The sequence below is a fragment of the Camelina sativa genome, chromosome 8, assembly GCF_030686135.1.
Source record: "Camelina sativa cultivar CO46 ecotype springtype chromosome 8, ASM3068613v1".
NCBI classification, from domain to species: Eukaryota; Viridiplantae; Streptophyta; class Magnoliopsida; order Brassicales; family Brassicaceae; genus Camelina; species Camelina sativa.
The window spans coordinates 25803238-25819759 of NC_141887.1; the positions used below are offsets into that span (position 1 = coordinate 25803238).

General features: G+C 37.3%; 6 protein-coding genes, 1 long non-coding RNA gene and 1 other non-coding gene across 10 annotated transcripts; 4 read left to right on the forward strand and 4 right to left on the reverse strand.

Annotated features, from left to right (window-relative positions):
* Positions 1-84: 84 nt before the first annotated feature.
* LOC147940475 (uncharacterized) lies at positions 85-1707 on the reverse strand. Its single transcript, XM_087462748.1, has 3 exons — positions 1491-1707; positions 687-1369; positions 85-569 (listed from the first exon to the last, which is right to left on the reverse strand). Exons 1-3 carry the CDS (start codon positions 1542-1544, stop codon positions 233-235), a joined length of 1074 nt encoding a protein of 357 aa, XP_087318874.1. The 5' UTR covers positions 1545-1707; the 3' UTR covers positions 85-232.
* A 343-nt stretch (positions 1708-2050) lies between these two features.
* LOC104769228 (ras-related protein RABH1e) lies at positions 2051-3741 on the reverse strand. The gene is made up of 6 exons (XM_010424564.2): positions 3492-3741; positions 3243-3313; positions 2954-3042; positions 2689-2800; positions 2524-2614; positions 2051-2412 (listed from the first exon to the last, which is right to left on the reverse strand). Exons 1-6 carry the CDS (start codon positions 3606-3608, stop codon positions 2269-2271), a joined length of 624 nt encoding a protein of 207 aa, XP_010422866.1. The 5' UTR covers positions 3609-3741; the 3' UTR covers positions 2051-2268.
* Positions 3742-4075: 334 nt separating this feature from the next.
* Positions 4076-6959, forward strand: LOC104708077 (BTB/POZ domain-containing protein DOT3-like). 2 transcript variants are annotated; one of them, XM_087462747.1, is made up of 7 exons: positions 4347-4554; positions 4665-4734; positions 4917-5142; positions 5234-5815; positions 5905-6163; positions 6229-6357; positions 6455-6959. In XM_087462747.1, exons 4-7 carry the CDS (start codon positions 5388-5390, stop codon positions 6818-6820), a joined length of 1182 nt encoding a protein of 393 aa, XP_087318873.1. In that variant the 5' UTR covers positions 4347-4554; positions 4665-4734; positions 4917-5142; positions 5234-5387; the 3' UTR covers positions 6821-6959. The 2 variants fall into 2 exon arrangements, with proteins under 2 accessions (XP_010422868.1, XP_087318873.1); XM_010424566.3 differs by having other exon boundaries at positions 4076-4554; positions 4917-5815.
* Positions 6960-7297: 338 nt separating this feature from the next.
* Positions 7298-8928, reverse strand: LOC104708078 (uncharacterized). The gene is made up of 3 exons (XM_010424567.3): positions 8677-8928; positions 7859-8586; positions 7298-7770 (listed from the first exon to the last, which is right to left on the reverse strand). Exons 1-3 carry the CDS (start codon positions 8722-8724, stop codon positions 7452-7454), a joined length of 1095 nt encoding a protein of 364 aa, XP_010422869.1. The 5' UTR covers positions 8725-8928; the 3' UTR covers positions 7298-7451.
* A 131-nt stretch (positions 8929-9059) lies between these two features.
* Positions 9060-12872, forward strand: LOC104708079 (asparagine synthetase [glutamine-hydrolyzing] 3). Its single transcript, XM_010424568.3, has 14 exons — positions 9060-9330; positions 9569-9707; positions 9879-9974; positions 10154-10295; positions 10403-10498; positions 10688-10782; positions 10865-11023; positions 11108-11188; positions 11286-11507; positions 11596-11730; positions 11881-11961; positions 12049-12135; positions 12228-12335; positions 12425-12872. The coding sequence occupies exons 1-14, from the start codon at positions 9251-9253 to the stop codon at positions 12605-12607; spliced, it is 1704 nt and encodes a 567-aa protein (XP_010422870.1). The 5' UTR covers positions 9060-9250; the 3' UTR covers positions 12608-12872.
* A 37-nt stretch (positions 12873-12909) lies between these two features.
* On the reverse strand, positions 12910-13948 carry LOC147940476 (uncharacterized). Its single transcript, XR_015564334.1, has 2 exons — positions 13761-13948; positions 12910-13145 (listed from the first exon to the last, which is right to left on the reverse strand). It is a non-coding gene; the product is annotated as an uncharacterized LOC147940476 (long non-coding RNA).
* On the forward strand, positions 13407-13479 carry TRNAR-ACG (transfer RNA arginine (anticodon ACG)). The gene has a single exon. It is a non-coding gene; the product is annotated as a tRNA-Arg (tRNA).
* Positions 13949-14334: 386 nt separating the features above from the next.
* On the forward strand, positions 14335-16287 carry LOC104708081 (annexin D7). Of its 2 annotated transcripts, none has more exons than XM_010424570.2 (4): positions 14335-14666; positions 14975-15120; positions 15227-15445; positions 15646-16287. In XM_010424570.2, the coding sequence occupies exons 1-4, from the start codon at positions 14591-14593 to the stop codon at positions 16153-16155; spliced, it is 951 nt and encodes a 316-aa protein (XP_010422872.2). In that variant the 5' UTR covers positions 14335-14590; the 3' UTR covers positions 16156-16287. The 2 variants fall into 2 exon arrangements, with proteins under 2 accessions (XP_010422872.2, XP_087318875.1); XM_087462749.1 differs by having other exon boundaries at positions 14461-14666; positions 15219-15445.
* The last annotated feature ends 235 nt before the right edge of the window (positions 16288-16522 follow it).

A 16522-nucleotide genomic window follows, 5' to 3' on the forward strand; every position in this document is an offset into this window, starting at 1 on the left:
AGTATTGTCAAGATGGAGATTGACAGTGTATGTTGTAAAAGAAATGAGCAATGAGAAACAGTATCCATACACCACAGTTAGATATTGTTGAAAGAAAAAAGAAAATGGCATTTCATATCGGTTTTGAGACCAAAAGGAAAAATAGAAGTAGCTGCCTAACTCAAATCCAAATGCGTAGCCACAAGCAAACAGCAAAAAAAAAAAAACCAAAAAAAACATAAACCATGATAATTCATTGCATAGGTTGAGGTGGGAAAATGTAAGGGATCTTGTTAATGTGGTGGTTTGAGAAGTCTGCATCGCTATCAGCTCTGCAGAGGCTGAAACCTCCGATCTCCACCTTCTCGGTCTTCTCGTTCGGCTCGTGGACATCAAGGTAATAGATGTAGTTTCTCTCAAGTCCAGGGAAGGAGCTAGCAAGGAGACAAAAAGACTCAGAATTTGAAAGAAAAATGCAGAGATCTCCAATGTCTTCAGTGTAAGTAGCCTTTCCTTCCTTGCCTATCCTGAACACCCTAAAACCTTTGGTTTCCAAATCTACCAAATTTTCCATGCCATAAGCGCAGGACCTTAGGAATGGTCATATTGTAACACTGTTAATAATATGGTATGATAATATTAATTGAAACTAAAACAAACAAAAGTCTTTGGAGTGATGACTCTTAGGTCATGTCTACCATATATACCTGTACCAAATAACAAGGAAAGTTTCGCCGGCTGATGACTCTACCAAGTGTGGAGTCCTGTAGCACGAAAACAAATGCTCCTTTTCTGTCTTTGTCAACCTGGGAAGGTTTTGAAAATGCAACTTTTGCAGCTTAGGCTCGCCCTTGAAATCCCAGGATGCCATGTGGTCACATCCAGAAGCTGGCAATGAGAACATCTGATATCTCTGGGAAAACATGACATGGGAAGTGAAGAAACTGGGGTCTTTGATTCTGATGTTGGTCCATTTGGAGCCCTTACACAGGCTGAGTTGAGGTCCCAAAAACTTGATAGCCACAACACAGTCTTCTTCCTCAGGAGAAGAAGAGGACATGGCCACGTTGGTGACAATCTGGGTCTGACAATGAGGTAGAGTCACAAGAGGAGGCAGTGAAATGCGTTTAGGGTTTGATTCTGATGCACTTGGGTTGAGATCGTCTCGGAGACACACCACACGCTTCTTAAGGGTAGCGACCCATCCTTGGGATGCTCCGACTGTTGATTTTGCCTTTAGCAACTCACTAGGGATATTCTGTTTAGGAACAAAAAATTCATGGCTGGAAAGATCGAGATAGTCTATATCATCATTTCCAAAAGGATCTTTGCCGAAGACCAAACAGGGTGCAATACGGTCTAGGGAAGATGAAAACAAACGAAAGCTAATCTGCCAAACACCAAGAGAGAAAGATCGATCTCACAACCAAAAGTAAATAAAATATATACCAAAACATTAGAGAGATCAACAAAAAGGAACAAAGAAGTGGTCTCTCTCTTCTTATACTTACCTGAGAATCTTTCTGAGGAGAGAGCTTGGAGAGTCTGGAGAGAAACTGAGACATTTTGTTTATCCGCTGGTGATCCTGATTCAATTCAGTGAACTGAGATTTTGTTGTCAACAAAGCGTGCTCACCAAGGACGGTTTTAAAATATTTTGATAGATTTGGTGGATTATTTCAAAGATAATTATTGAAAGATTTTAAAGATTTTTATTGGTGGTTCGGTAAGATTTCAATATCAAAAAGTTTCAGATGGTTTTGTGTGACAATAAAAACTTCCTCAATAGATATGATTTGATCAATCAAAGTGCCAAGACTGAATTTGGAGTAACCAAATACATTGGGAAAGTGGTGGCGCATATAACAGAAACCAGCAATACGGATGGCAACAGTAAAAAGATCTAAAGATTTGTTGCCCTGTCTGGCTGATGTCTTACAATACTAGTAAGAATAAATATAAGAAATAGAATCTCTCTTTCAAACTTTTTAATTGTCTTTTTTTTCATTATGTAGTAATGTCAAGATGGAGATTGACAGTGTATGTTGTAAAAGAAATAAGCAATGAGAACAGAGCAAAACATTGTCAGTCTTCTTCTTATGCATTCACACATTATTACACAAACTCTATATTGAAAACAAAACCTTTCCAAAGAAAACTAGAGTCTCCACATAAAAAAATCTCTTTCCTCATCACCAGGATTTATTTGTTCCATCAAATTATGAATCTTTTGTTTTTAAAAATCTTCCTATACTGTTACTGTCAAACTTGTATATTTTAAAAATTGATTTAACACGAACAACCACCTCGTTGTTGCTCCCCTTGAGACGAATTGGTCGAAGTCTTTAGGTTCACATCAACCATATCTTCTTGTTTCGTTGAAGAAAGTGTTTCCATCCCTGGTAATGCAGCTGCAATCTTGCGGAACAGTGGCTGCAAGTTACCAAAACAACACCAGAACAAAAAAAAAAGAAGATAATGCGTTATTCCAAGAAATCTCAAGATCTTAAACGAGATCATGAGGGATAGAATTGCATCTCTCACCTTGATGTTAAATCCTGCTTTTGCACTGGTCTCTATGAATATAACTCCATAATCACGAGCTTTGTTATCCCCTTCCTCTATTGACACTTGCCTGTCAAAACAGAAATGTCAAGTTCACATGATCGAAAAAAAGATTCCATGTCTCATCAAAAAGTGTTTTCTTACCTTTTGTCAACGAGATCTGTTTTGTTACCAACCAAAACAATGATGACGTCGCTACCTCTCTCTGTACGAACATCCTCAATCCACTTCGAGGTGTTCAAGAATGACTGCCTATCTGTGTACATAAGAAAAAACCGTATATAACAAGATGAGACCTTTAACACAGCATCCTTGCAAAATCTAGGAGAAATATTGAAAACTCTTTGTCCATCTATATACATACAAAGACGTGACAGCTGAAAAACAATAATTGTCACAGAAGCCTTACTTGCAACATCATAGACAATAACAGCAACAGAAGAATCTCTGATATAACTTGGTATCAGACTTCGAAACCTCTCCTGTCCTGCAGTATCCCTGCAACATTATATATAAACTTGAAGCCTTAATGACAGCACAACAACAATAACATGGTTGATACACAATGCTTGATCATTCATTCAGCCATTATACCAAAACAACAATGATCCTTATCATTGAGTTTATCATCTAAATACAAAATGATTAAGGTCAAAATTATAGATCAAAAGATAGGAGGGTATGAACATGAACATTACCATAGTTGCAAACGAACAGTCCTATCCTCAAGGTACATTGTTTTGGACAAGAAATCAATTCCTATGGTTGCCTACAAAAATTTCCCACAACAAAATGAGAAAAAAAAAAACAAGATCTAAATAACAATGCCTGGGAAATTATAACCAAATCTGCTATAAGTTTCTTGAAATTTTTGAATCTGATCTATAGGATCGTGGATCTCACGGATAGATCAAAGGGGAATTAAAGGGGGATGGGGATGATCAAACCTGATAAGTGGTATCGAATTTGTCGTACATGAAACGAGTGATGATGCTGGTCTTGCCTACGGATTGATCTCCAAGGAAGACGAGCTTGTACTTGGCTAAAGGTGACACACTCGCCATTTTTTTTTTTTTTTTTTGCGCCGATTGGAGATGATGATGATGATCTTTCACCGTAAAGTTTTGAGCTTTAGATCTGACTTTTTTTGCGGTTTCTCAGGTAAAGGTTTGATTTTGACGCGTTTATATGCCTACACCAATGTAACCGCCACCCACGTAAATTTACCATACATAAATAAATAAATAAAACTGTTAAAAAATTAGTTTTACATTAAATTTAATTGCATTGTTTTTACTCAAGAAAAATTAATTGCCTAATTTTAGCAAATTTATCAACATAATCGTTTGACATAATTTGTTGAGAAAGACACCTTTTTACTCTTTAAAAATAAGAAAAGGAAACGTTTAATTCACACAAAGCAAGTAATTAAAATCAACCATAACTTACGATAGTGATATATCTTTGAACGACGCCGTATAGTAACGAAATAAACCAATTTAAGACTACACCAACGTCCAAAGATGCACTCACCAACTACAGTACTACTAGTCATCACATATAAGATGGAGATTACGCAGACCAGTAGATTATGGCGAATGACATAGACATATCATATTCATGGACAGAACATTCTGTACCTAAAAAGCATTAAGCGGTCCAAATCTTACAGAACTGCTTCTCTCAACGAATTCCCATATAAGAGCCACACACTCTCTTTTCACATTTACTCTCATATTTTGTCCCCACTCTGTTGTTACATTTTTGTATATCAGGCAACATATTCATCTCTATCCGGACATAATGTAGTCACACTTCTAGCTGGTTTTAGATATTACTCGATTTTTCTTTGTTTTGCAGATCATAGAGAATGAATCCAGCATCTGCAGGCCAGCTGAAGAGCTCTGGAGATGATACTGATGCTGATCCAATATGTAACAAAAGCATGATAGTTCCAAAAAGAGTTAACGTTGCATTAGCTAACAGCTTCGAGAGGAAAGACCGTTCCTGGTATGCAATCTTTTGATGGTTATATACTTATTATATAAGGTAGTGCAGAGCAAAGAATCAGTAGAGGTTTAGCTTAAGCTAGCTAATGAACTATTTTTTCTTTTTTGCAGGTATGTTAAATCTCAAATCCCTACTGATCTGTCTATTCAAGTTGACGATATTACCTTCAAAGCACACAAGGTAATACTTTTATCAGCAAAAGAAAAATGTTGTTTTAGCCTTAATAGTCTTCAAGTGTGTGTATATATATATATATACATATGAGTTTAGTGATTGGCAAAGCAGAATTTAGACAGAGTAACTTGAACTATCACACATGTTATTGTCAGTTTACCACCTTAATTGTATTTTGTGATGAACAGTTTCCTTTGATCTCCAAATGTGGTTACATAAGCTCTATTGAGCTACAACCTTCAGCTTCTGAGAATGGATATCATCTCAAGCTGGAAAACTTCCCCGGTGGAGCAGATACATTTGAGACCATTCTGAAATTTTGCTACAATCTCCCTCTGGACTTAAATTCTCTCAATGTAGCTCCACTGAGATGTGCATCAGAATACTTGTACATGACTGAAGAATTTGAAGCCGGTAATTTAATCTCCAAGACAGAAGCTTTCATCACTTTTGTAGTATTTGCCTCATGGAGAGATACACTCACTGTTCTGAGATCTTGCACTAGCTTATCTCCGTGGGCTGAAAACCTCCAAATCGTAAGAAGATGCTGTGACTTGCTAGCTTGGAAAGCCTGCAATGATAACACACCAGAAGATGCTGTAGACAGCAATGACAGATGTTTATACAATGATATAGCCACACTTAGAATTGATCACTTCATGAGGGTTATAACAACTATCAAAGCAAAAAGGGCCAAGCCAGAGATTACAGGTAAGATCATCATGAAGTATGCAGAGAACTGGTTGCCGCTAATCGATGATGATTTGGAAGGAGTAAGGGGTTACGGGTTAGGAAAGAATGAGTTGCAGTTCAGTGTGAAGAGAGGAAGAATGGAGGAAAGCAGCAGCTTAGGATGTCAAGAACATAAAGAAACCATTGAAAGCTTAGTCAGTGCACTTCCTCCACAATATGGAGCAGTCTCATGTCACTTTCTATTAAGGATGCTGAAAACAGCAATTGTTTACTCTGCATCACCAGCTTTAATATCTGATCTTGAGAAACGGGTCGGCATGGCTTTGGAAGATGCTAATGTATGTGACCTCCTTATTCCTAACTTCAAAAATGAAGATCAGCAGAAAGGAGCCAGGTGAGACAAATCTACTCTTGTTTGATTAGCTTTCATATTAACTTCACCTAAAGAAATTTTTTAACTTTTTGACGTTGATCTATGCACAGCTCACCTGAGGCATACACTATATACAATGTGGATGTGGTTCACAGGATTTTTGAGTATTTCCTGATGCATGAGCAACAACAACAACAACAAGTACCAGGAAAGCCAAACATATCCAAGCTCTTGGACAATTACCTAGCCGAGATTGCAAAAGATCCATGTCTACCGATCACTAAGTTTCAGGTTCTAGCTGAAATGTTGCCGGAGAATGCTTGGAAATGCCATGATGGTCTCTATAGAGCAATTGATATGTTCCTCAAGGTAGTAATCTTTTTCTTCTGATTTCATCTCCAAACCAAAGCTAATGATTTTAATCCTTGTTTCAGACTCATCCTTCACTATCAGAGCACGATAGAAGAAGACTATGCAAGACAATGACCTGTGAGAAACTATCACTTGATGCATGCCTACACGCTGCACAAAATGATCGGTTGCCTCTGAGAACTATTGTCCAGGTATGCAATAAAACAGAACAAATCTATAAGCCTTTCTTGAATTCATAGAGTAATATAAGTGACTGAGATAAATCTAAACATCCTGTAATAAAACAAGATCAATACTCAAGTGCTTTTCACGGAACAAGTAAAGATGAGGATGCTGATGCAAGACAAGCAGCTGGAGGCAAAGGAAGAAAATTCTGCAGGTTCTAGAGATGATGAAATCAAGACACTTAAGGAAGAGCTGGAGAATGTGAAGAAGAAGATGGCTGAGCTTCAGAGCGATTACAATGAGCTTCAACAAGAGTATGAAAAGCTAAGTAGCAAACAGAAGGGCACACAGAGCTGGGGATTGCGTTGGCAGAAGGTGAAGAAATCGTTCCAAATCAAACGCGAAGACGATGAAACAAGAGACAGGACACGAAGACCAAGTTCCACAACACCAAGAACCAGCTTGAGGAGAAGAATGTCAATGTCATAAATCAATCATAATCTAAGCCAAAATATCTCAACCTAATGTCCAATTATGTATTCACAGTGTTTTAAAGACTGTGACACAATATTCTGGTGATGTACTCTGGTTATTCCAATGTCAATTGAAGAAAACAAAATCAAACTAATTAACTTCCCTATTGCAGACTCAAGGAATCTTAAATGCATAGGAGAAGTAGAGCTGGTTCTAGGCTCTAGCATTCAAGAAGTCAGAGTTAGATCATAACACATATATATTCTCAGTGTTGTGATTTCAGAAAATATTTTGCTTTATTTGGAAAGCAACAACTTCAGAAAGCTCTATGTATTCAGTATTAGCTTTTAATTCTCCTCCTCTTTAGCTACACACTAACTTATCCCTACTCTCTAACACAGTATAAAACAGCTATTAATTTCTACAAATCATGATTTCAGCATCGTTTGACGGTTCATAAGTTCTGTAGGAAGAAAAGAATCAAAAGAAATATTGGAGAGATTAAAAACATCACATTACTGTTTCAAAATATGAGTCATGGAAACAAAGAGGGACCACCATGGTGAGATGATGCTGTTTTACAAATGTTAAGCAAAATCCAAAAGACAAAACTTGGTCCACCAACAAAACATAGCAACAACCAAGTTTAGATAGAATAGGGAGGAATCCAGTGAGGGATGAATGGAGCCTTTATTGGTCCACCTTTGGGTTTTTCAAAATGACGGCATTTTTTGGTGTCGAGATCGTAGACAGCAAAGTGATGAGAGGAGATGATGTAGATGGCATTAGGCTGCAAACCAGGGCACGAGCTGGCCTCAACGCAGAAAGGATGACTGTTTGATAGGAAGATGCAGATATCTCCAATGTCCTCAGTGTAACACATGTATTTGCTATCAATGGTCTCCTCCTCTCTAAACACCATGAATCTCGGGTCTCTGTGCTCCAACTGAGAGTCATAAGAGTACCTACGAGACACACACACACAATGTTACAAAGAGTCCTACCATTGGACATCAACAAGGACTGTGTTAAAAAGGGTAATAGTGTTATTACCATTGGACAAGGAAACGTTCGCCTGAGGAAGACTCCACCCAGTGTTCTTCCCTGGAATATGCTTTGAGCAGCTCGAACTCGGACATTGAAAACTCAGGAAGGTCACGAAACAGTAGCTCACGGACGTTGAGGTTGTCATGGAAGTCGAATGAACACAAGCAGTTGCCTCCAGGACCAGGTAAGTAAAAACATTGATCTGTTTTGGAATAAGCCAGATTCGACTTGTCCAAGCAGGTAAAAGGAAGTTCGAAATGAGTCCACGGGAGGTCACGACCGTGTCTATAGACACCAATCTCACTACCCGGTAACTTGATAGCAACCAAAAAGTCTTCTTCTTCAGAAGGAGAATCAGAAGACATTGCCACATTCCTCACGAATTCGATTTGGGTTGGATCGAAAGGCAGAGTAGTCAATGAAGGTAAAGGAATCACCTTTGGGTTTGATTTGAACGCCAAAGGGTTTAAGAAATCGCTAACACGTAAAACCTCATCACTCGTGTCGTAGAAAATTCCCCATCCTTGTGAGCTTCCAACCAGACTTGAGTTAAGGAGGTCTTTAGGGACTGATTTGTCTCGTACAGTAAATAGCTTCTCCCTCGCTGGATCAAACAAGAGTCCATCTGCCTTGTGGCTCCCGTCGGGAATCTCCTTGACACTGATGGTATACATCAAGTAGGGGTTTTTCGTGGTCGTTGAAGATGAACACCAACGAAAGCTGCTTCCTTTCATCTGTCAAAATAAAAAAGCAGAGAGATTAGAACCACAAAGAGCAAAACTACACTACAGAGAACAAACTTTAAACAGGAATCAGAATCATACCACATTGTTAAGTGGAGAAAGCTTAGAGAATCTGAGGAGGCGAGACATGATTCAAGTAACACAACGAGAAAGAGAAACCCTAATAAATTTCCAAGTGTCACTCTCTCTCTGTCGACTCTCCTCGTTCATCTTCTCCTTTTATACAGAGAGCCATTTTTAGGGTTTGATTTGGGTGAGCGTGAGTGCAATTAAGCTCACACTAATCATACGATTTACTCCATTAACAGACAATAAGCTTGCTTATGGAGGAGCATAATAAACTCGAGGATGGGACATATCAAAACGACATCGTTTGTAAGGATACTGTATCTTTCTCTCCTCGTGAGTCATGACACTTGGAAATAGAATCTTTTTACGAAATCAAAACAAGTCAAAGGGAAATTAGGGTAAAGTTAAAAACCGAATCTTTTTTTCTTTGGGAATAAAAATACAATTAATTGACAGAATCAACGGTCCTGATTGAATTTGGAAACCCATCTTATAAAGATTGCATCTTTTTTTAGTTGTTGTCACAGCATCCATTTCTCAGAAGCCGTTGTGTTCTCTTCTTGCCGCCACCACCACCAACAACACCATGTGTGGGATTCTTGCTGTGTTAGGCTGCGCCGATAACTCTCAGGCAAAACGTTCCCGTATCATCGAACTCTCTCGCAGGTACTCTCTCAAATCAAACCATTTCTTCGTTTTTTTCCCCGATCTCGTTGGTTTTGTTTTTGGCTGCGCAATGTTATTTGCTTTTGGATGAGAAAAGTTTCCAGCTTTCTGGTAGAAAGAGTTGATTTTTGTTAAATGAAGAGCCTTTTTTACTTGATTATATCTTGTATTGGTCAAAAGACAAAAATTGATTGAATGGCTTAACTGGTGGTATTAAATAATCTAAATGTTATTGTAGATTGAGGCATAGAGGTCCTGATTGGAGTGGGCTACATTGTTTTGAGGATTGTTATGTGGCTCATGAGCGTTTGGCAATCGTTGACCCCATTTCTGGAGACCAACCACTCTATAACGGAGACAAGACCATTGTTGTCACGGTAATTTTTGTTCTAAATTGCTGAGAGGAACTGGGATTAGTGGACATAGATTCCATTGACATTACACATAACGAAAGGAAATCATGAGTCAAACCTCAAACTTTATGAGGATTCATATGATTAAGGGTTTTTTTTTGTTTTGTTTTGTTTGGACTCTTTCCTTGCTTTCAGGTCAATGGAGAGATATACAACCACAAGGCTTTGCGTGAAACTTTGAAGTCTCACCAGTTCCATACTGGGAGTGATTGTGAAGTGATTGCGCATCTTGTAAGTACCCATGAGATTTTATTTCAGGGCTTCCTTTGTTGTTGTGTCTTTTTTTTTGTATTTTTGAGTGAATTCAAGTACAAGAACTGTCACCTGAATCTCTCTTGCCTTATGGTAGTTGAACAGTTTACTGTTTCAAACATTTATCAAATCTGGTTTATATTTTCTTGCTATTGCAGTACGAAGAACATGGAGAGGAATTCGTCGACATGTTGGATGGCATGTTTGCATTTGTGCTTCTTGATACCCGGGACAAAAGTTATATTGCTGTAAGGGATGCCATTGGTGTCAATCCACTCTACATTGGGTGGGGTGTCGATGGTATGTTCACATTCTCTGAGAAATTCACCTCAGTGGATAAGATGATTCTTCTTTTGTCATTGATTACTTATTTTGTTCTTTGACAAAAAAAAAACTATTTTCCACAGGTTCTGTCTGGTTTGCTTCTGAGATGAAAGCACTTATTGATGATTGTGAACAGTTTATGTGCTTTCCTCCAGGCCACATTTATTCAAGTAAACAAGGTTTGCACTTCTTATCAGATCACATCTATTTTAAAATCATATAATGACTTTTCTTGGCTGACTCACATTGTAGTGAACACGTTGTCACGGATATCAAAATGGTTTTAGTTATGGGTTTCTATCATTTAGTAAGTTTGTGTGGGTCTTTTACTGTGTCGTTAAGGTTCATGGAACAAACCTTTGTTGCAGGTGGGCTTAGGAGGTGGTACAACCCCCCGTGGTTCTCGGAGTTGGTTCCTTCAACCCCATATGATCCCTTACTGGTGCGCGAGACTTTTGAGAAGGTAAATCTTCCTTAAGATCTTCTCTGACAAATGCGGATCAGGTTTTGGAACTATGGATGTGATAATTTTCTTTGAATTGCAGGCTGTTATAAAACGACTAATGACTGATGTGCCTTTTGGCGTTCTCCTCTCTGGAGGATTAGACTCATCCCTTGTTGCTTCAGTAGCGTTACGTCATTTGGAAAAATCAGAAGCTGCTCAGTGGGGTTCAAAGCTGCACACATTTTGTATCGGTTTGAAGGTATTGACCCAATTTCTCAAAATGTTTTTACCGTAAGCTTTCTATGCTCATCAAGATTTCTAATTCCATCTGTTGTCATTTCAGGGATCCCCGGATCTTAAAGCTGGTAAAGAAGTCGCTGACTATTTAGGAACTCGCCACCACGAGTTACACTTTACAGTTCAGGTAAAGTTTTTTTTTTTTTAACATTTACAAGAGTATTGAGTGTGAAGATTTGTTTCACTGATTGATTGTTTATGTCTTTTTCTAATGATAATATCAGGACGGTATAGATGCCATAGAAGAAGTCATATACCATGTTGAGACCTATGACGTGACTACTATAAGAGCCAGCACTCCAATGTTTCTTATGTCGAGGAAAATCAAGTCGCTTGGTGTAAAGATGGTTCTTTCTGGGGAAGGCTCTGACGAAATTTTTGGAGGATATTTGTACTTCCACAAAGCACCCAACAAGAAGGAGTTTCACGAGGAAACATGCCGAAAGGTAGTGCCTCTAGGACCAGGACTTCTTGTTTTATTCTTCCTTACTCTGCTTCTTTTGTAACTTGTGAATCTTGTGGATTTGTTTACAGATCAAAGCTCTTCATCAATATGATTGCTTGAGGGCTAACAAATCAACTTCTGCATGGGGTGTTGAGGCTCGTGTACCTTTCCTCGATAAAGAATTTATAAATGTCGCAATGAGCATCGATCCAGAGTGGAAGATGGTAGGTGGCATCTTTCTTATCGTTTCCTTTTTCATCTTTCTGTTACACATTCTAGTTTGAGTTGATTGTTTCATACCTTTATTTTATCACAAAATTTATAATCTCAAGTTACAAAATTGGTGATAAATGTGGTGTAAACTATAAATGCAGATAAGGCCTGATCTGGGAAGGATCGAGAAATGGGTGTTACGCAATGCATTCGATGATGAGAAAAACCCTTATCTACCAAAGGTTTATAACAACAACTTTGTGCTTCCTGCAGTCTTATGAAAATTTTCCAGCTTTGCTAATAACTTCTCGTCTTTTTGGTAAATGTAGCACATTCTATACAGGCAGAAAGAACAATTCAGTGATGGAGTTGGATATAGCTGGATCGATGGTCTAAAAGATCATGCAAACAAACATGTAATCAGATAACTCTTTTTATTTATAGATAGAATCTTAAGTCACAGTTTGAATGTTTCATAATGTGATGCTTTCAAATCTCTCTTGGTAAGGTCTCTGACACAATGCTGATGAACGCAAGCTTTGTCTTCCCTGATAACACACCTATGACAAAAGAAGCTTACTACTACAGAACCATCTTCGAAAAGTTCTTCCCTAAGGTAATGATCTCACCCGCATAACTAACTTTGTCGCCTTGATTTTCTTGATCTTTGCTCTGATCTGTTTTTCGGAATATATAAATGAGCAGAGTGCAGCTAGAGCGACTGTACCAGGAGGTCCAAGTGTGGCATGTAGTACAGCAAAAGCTGTAGAGTGGGACGCAGCTTGGTCACAGAATCTTGATCCGTCAGGTCGTGCGGCTCTTGGAGTTCATGTTGCAGCTTATGAGGAAGAAGATAAAGCCGAAGATCCTCGTCCGGGGAAGGTTTAAATCTACCGTTGAAATCGCGCTCTACTTATCCTCTTTTGTAGGATTGATGACTGAATAGGCAAATCTTTATTCTTTCCTTCTGGGGTTTTGCAACACTCCATGGAGACTGAGTTGAGTTAGCCCTGAATTGTGTACCTAATAAGTTGCTGGTGAATTTCTGTATTTTACAGTTGTTAGACTATGACTATCCATGAAAGCTTGATGCTACTTGAGATTATTAACGTTGTTTTCATGAATTCGATTCTTCCTAATTTTTTTTTTCTAAGCACAAGGTGTTTTGCTCAGTATTCTTTGCTCAAGTGTGTTCAAATCTAGATTTTATTTCAGTTTTGTCTTGAGAAATTCAAGTCTAAATAAACTCGAATTGTTAGTGCAACAATTACAAAAAAAATGCATATAACATTGTGGGTTTTGCCGGTTTATGTTAACCTTTGTTTTTGCTATAAAAAGCCAATACTCCTTCATTTTCTTTAGACATCTGATCTTATTCTCTCATCTTCTCTAGCTTCCTTCTCTTCCTTTTCTTCTCTTCTCTTGTCTTCTCTCCACATAAATTTTTTCTTATACAAATCAGAATCGTAAATCACACCTCTTTTTCTTTCATCAATTCATATGGTGCCTCAAAGAAATCTACTGTCATCTAAGGTTATCTTGAAGATTAGAGTTGATTCTAGCACACACATAGAGGAACAGGTTGTATTGAGTTGAGTTGATGTTTGGGTTCGGCCTGTTTAAATTTTCTTTATTGAAGGATCTAATGTATTGTTTATAAATGATAGAAAGACAGGATAAATAAGAAGACTCTGTGGCCCAATGGATAAGGCGCTGGTCTACGAAACCAGAGATTCTGGGTTCGATCCCCAGCAGAGTCGCATTTTTTTTTTCCAGAGCTTCTTTTTTTGTACTAGACATTTTTACGGTCTATGATAACATTCTTTTAGATCGCTTACGCTTACACACATTATTTTTTCATCCATTCATTTATTTTCTTTTCATACATCTATGCAATTAGATATTTGACGGTTTTTTTTTTTTTTATAGTCTTGTTAAGAGACGTTTTCCTTGTTGATTTGATGATGATAATGTCTCTTTAGATATACTACGATGTTAATAAGAAAACAAAAAAAAAAGGCGTTAGATAAATTGACGTTACGTTTCGTTTTGTCGAGTTTCAGTATTTGGTTGCCAAGAAAATAACTGCTCCTTTAACGTTTTAGCTTAGCACCAACCACGTGAACCCCTGCGGCTATTCCTTGGAGTTCAACAACAAGAATCAAACAAATGACAGAAGCCATGCAAAATCTTGGTTTTTTTTTGTCTCTAGAACTTTCCTGTAAATATAATTATTATCACATACAAAATACAAGCCGATTTATATAGCTAAATATTTTTCTTAAAGGTAATCAAATATCAAAGTTGTCCCAAAGAAAATATTACATAATAAATTTTAGGATATTAGTTTTGTAATTGTTTATATAAAACATTTTATTAACATAAATATAATTATAAGTTTATAACCATACTAATAAATGTCAATACCAAAACATGTCATTCACAATCTAACTCATATAAGTTTCTGACACACTCTATAAGAAAATAAAATAAAGATAAAGAAACTTCACTTTTAATGTATTCAACTTAATTACTACAACCTTATTTTCAATTAATTAATTAAATTCATTTTCTGCCAGCTATTTAGATTTTCTTCCTTTTTAATTGATTTACTTAACTTGCCAAATTGGATATGCTTTTATACTTAACTTGTATTCAACATAATTACTATCAACACCATTTTCAATTAATTTTCTAGCTTTTCCATTCATTATATTGAATTTTCATTTTTCCTTTTTATTGATTTACCAAAATACATATATTATACAAACACTTTTTTAAAGGTCCATTTCATTATTTAAGCAAGACAACCTACCTCATAATCGAGACCGCAGAAAACAAAAACATACAGAAATTTCACTTTGTTCAAGAATGGCGTCTCTCAAAGTTCCCGCCAATGTTCCTCTTCCTGAAGAAGACGCTGAGCAACTCCAAAAAGCCTTTAAAGGTCTTCCACTCCCTGATCCCTCCCTCTCTCTTTATCTATTCATTAATCAATATTGGTTATTTAGAATTCGGATTCGTTTCTCCGATGGAATCCTCTATTAGTTTGGTTGATGCATGGTGTGTAGTACAGATGCAGTTTGGTTGATGATATGGATTTAATTAGTTGACAATCTTATTATATGAAACGAAATGAATTTTACTTTTTCTAATTAATTATATATAAGCGTATTTCTTACTGATTGGATTATTTCGAACCTGATTGGATCTGACTCTATTTTTCTTTGATTTGATTGTGATTGTCCAACGCAGGATGGGGAACCAATGAGGGGATGATCATATCAATCTTGGCTCACAGAAATGCAACGCAACGCAGTTTCATTCGTGCTGTTTATGCTGCTAACTACGATAAGGATCTTCTCAAGGAATTAGACAAAGAGCTTTCCGGTGACTTTGAGGTTTTGTTTAAAAAGAGACAACATCAATTTATATCTTTGTCTTTTGTTTTCTTTTGTTTGAGTATACTGATCTGTTAAATTGTGTTTTTCTTTGTAAGCAAAACAGCGAGCTGTGATGTTGTGGACTTTTACTCCACCGGAGAGAGATGCTTATTTGGCTAAGGAATCTACCAAGATGTTCACTAAAGACAACTGGGTTCTTGTCGAAATCGCTTGTACTAGATCTGCTCTTGAGCTTCTCAGTGCCAAGCAAACATACCAAGCCCGCTACAAGACCTCTCTTGAGGAGGACGTTGCATACCACACATCTGGAGACATTCGTAAGGTATTATATTATTTATATATAAGTAAATATGTGAATGCTCATGAGATTTTCATTTTAAAAATACAATAGTTCATATCTTTATATATTATAAGATCTCTTACATAATTTATCGATGTAAGATTCCTAACAAACTCAGTTCGTATACTATGTGCATGAAGAAGGTATATAAGTTTGTAACATATATGGTTTTGTTTATGCAGCTCTTGCTTCCTCTTGTGAGCACTTTTAGGTACGATGGAAATGAAGTGAACATGACTCTAGCTAGGTCCGAGGCTAAGATACTTCACAAGAAGATCGAGGAGAAGGCTTATGCTGATGACGATCTCATCAGAATCTTGACAACAAGGAGCAAAGCCCAAATCGGCGCAACTCTCAATCACTTCAACAACAGTTTCGGAACTTCCATTACCAAATATCTAAAGGAGGATTCGGGAAACGAATACGTTCAACTACTCAAAGCCGTGATCAAATGCTTTACGTATCCAGAGAAGTACTTTGAGAAAGTTCTACGTCAAGCCATCAACAAACTGGGAACAGACGAGTGGGGACTTACGAGAGTGGTCACTACACGAGCCGAGGTCGACATGGAGAGGATCAAAGAGGAATATTTGCGCAGAAACAGTGTTCCTCTTGATCGAGCCATTGCTAAAGACACTCATGGCGACTATGAGGATATACTTCTCGCTCTTCTCGGACATGGCCATGCTTGAAACAAACATTTGCAAGTTAAAATAAATAAATAAAGTATCGCTTTGGCCTTTGTGTTTAATAAAAGAGTTGTGATTGGTCTTGTAACTTGGTTATGTTGAATTATTTATGAATGTTTTCATCTTCGTTTGTCAGTTCTCTTTCTCTCTTATCAAATAAACACAACAATTTATTTACTCAATAAAAAAATAAAGCTAAAACTATATAACAAATCATCATTTACCAATCTAATATAATAAAGTAGGGTTACACCCTCTAAGAAGCTCCCTCTATCCGACACGTGGCACCCTCTAAATTCTTCTTTTTAAAAAAACCTTACCCACATAATGGGCTGTACATTATTTATTTGTTAATGGGCTTTAACTGGGT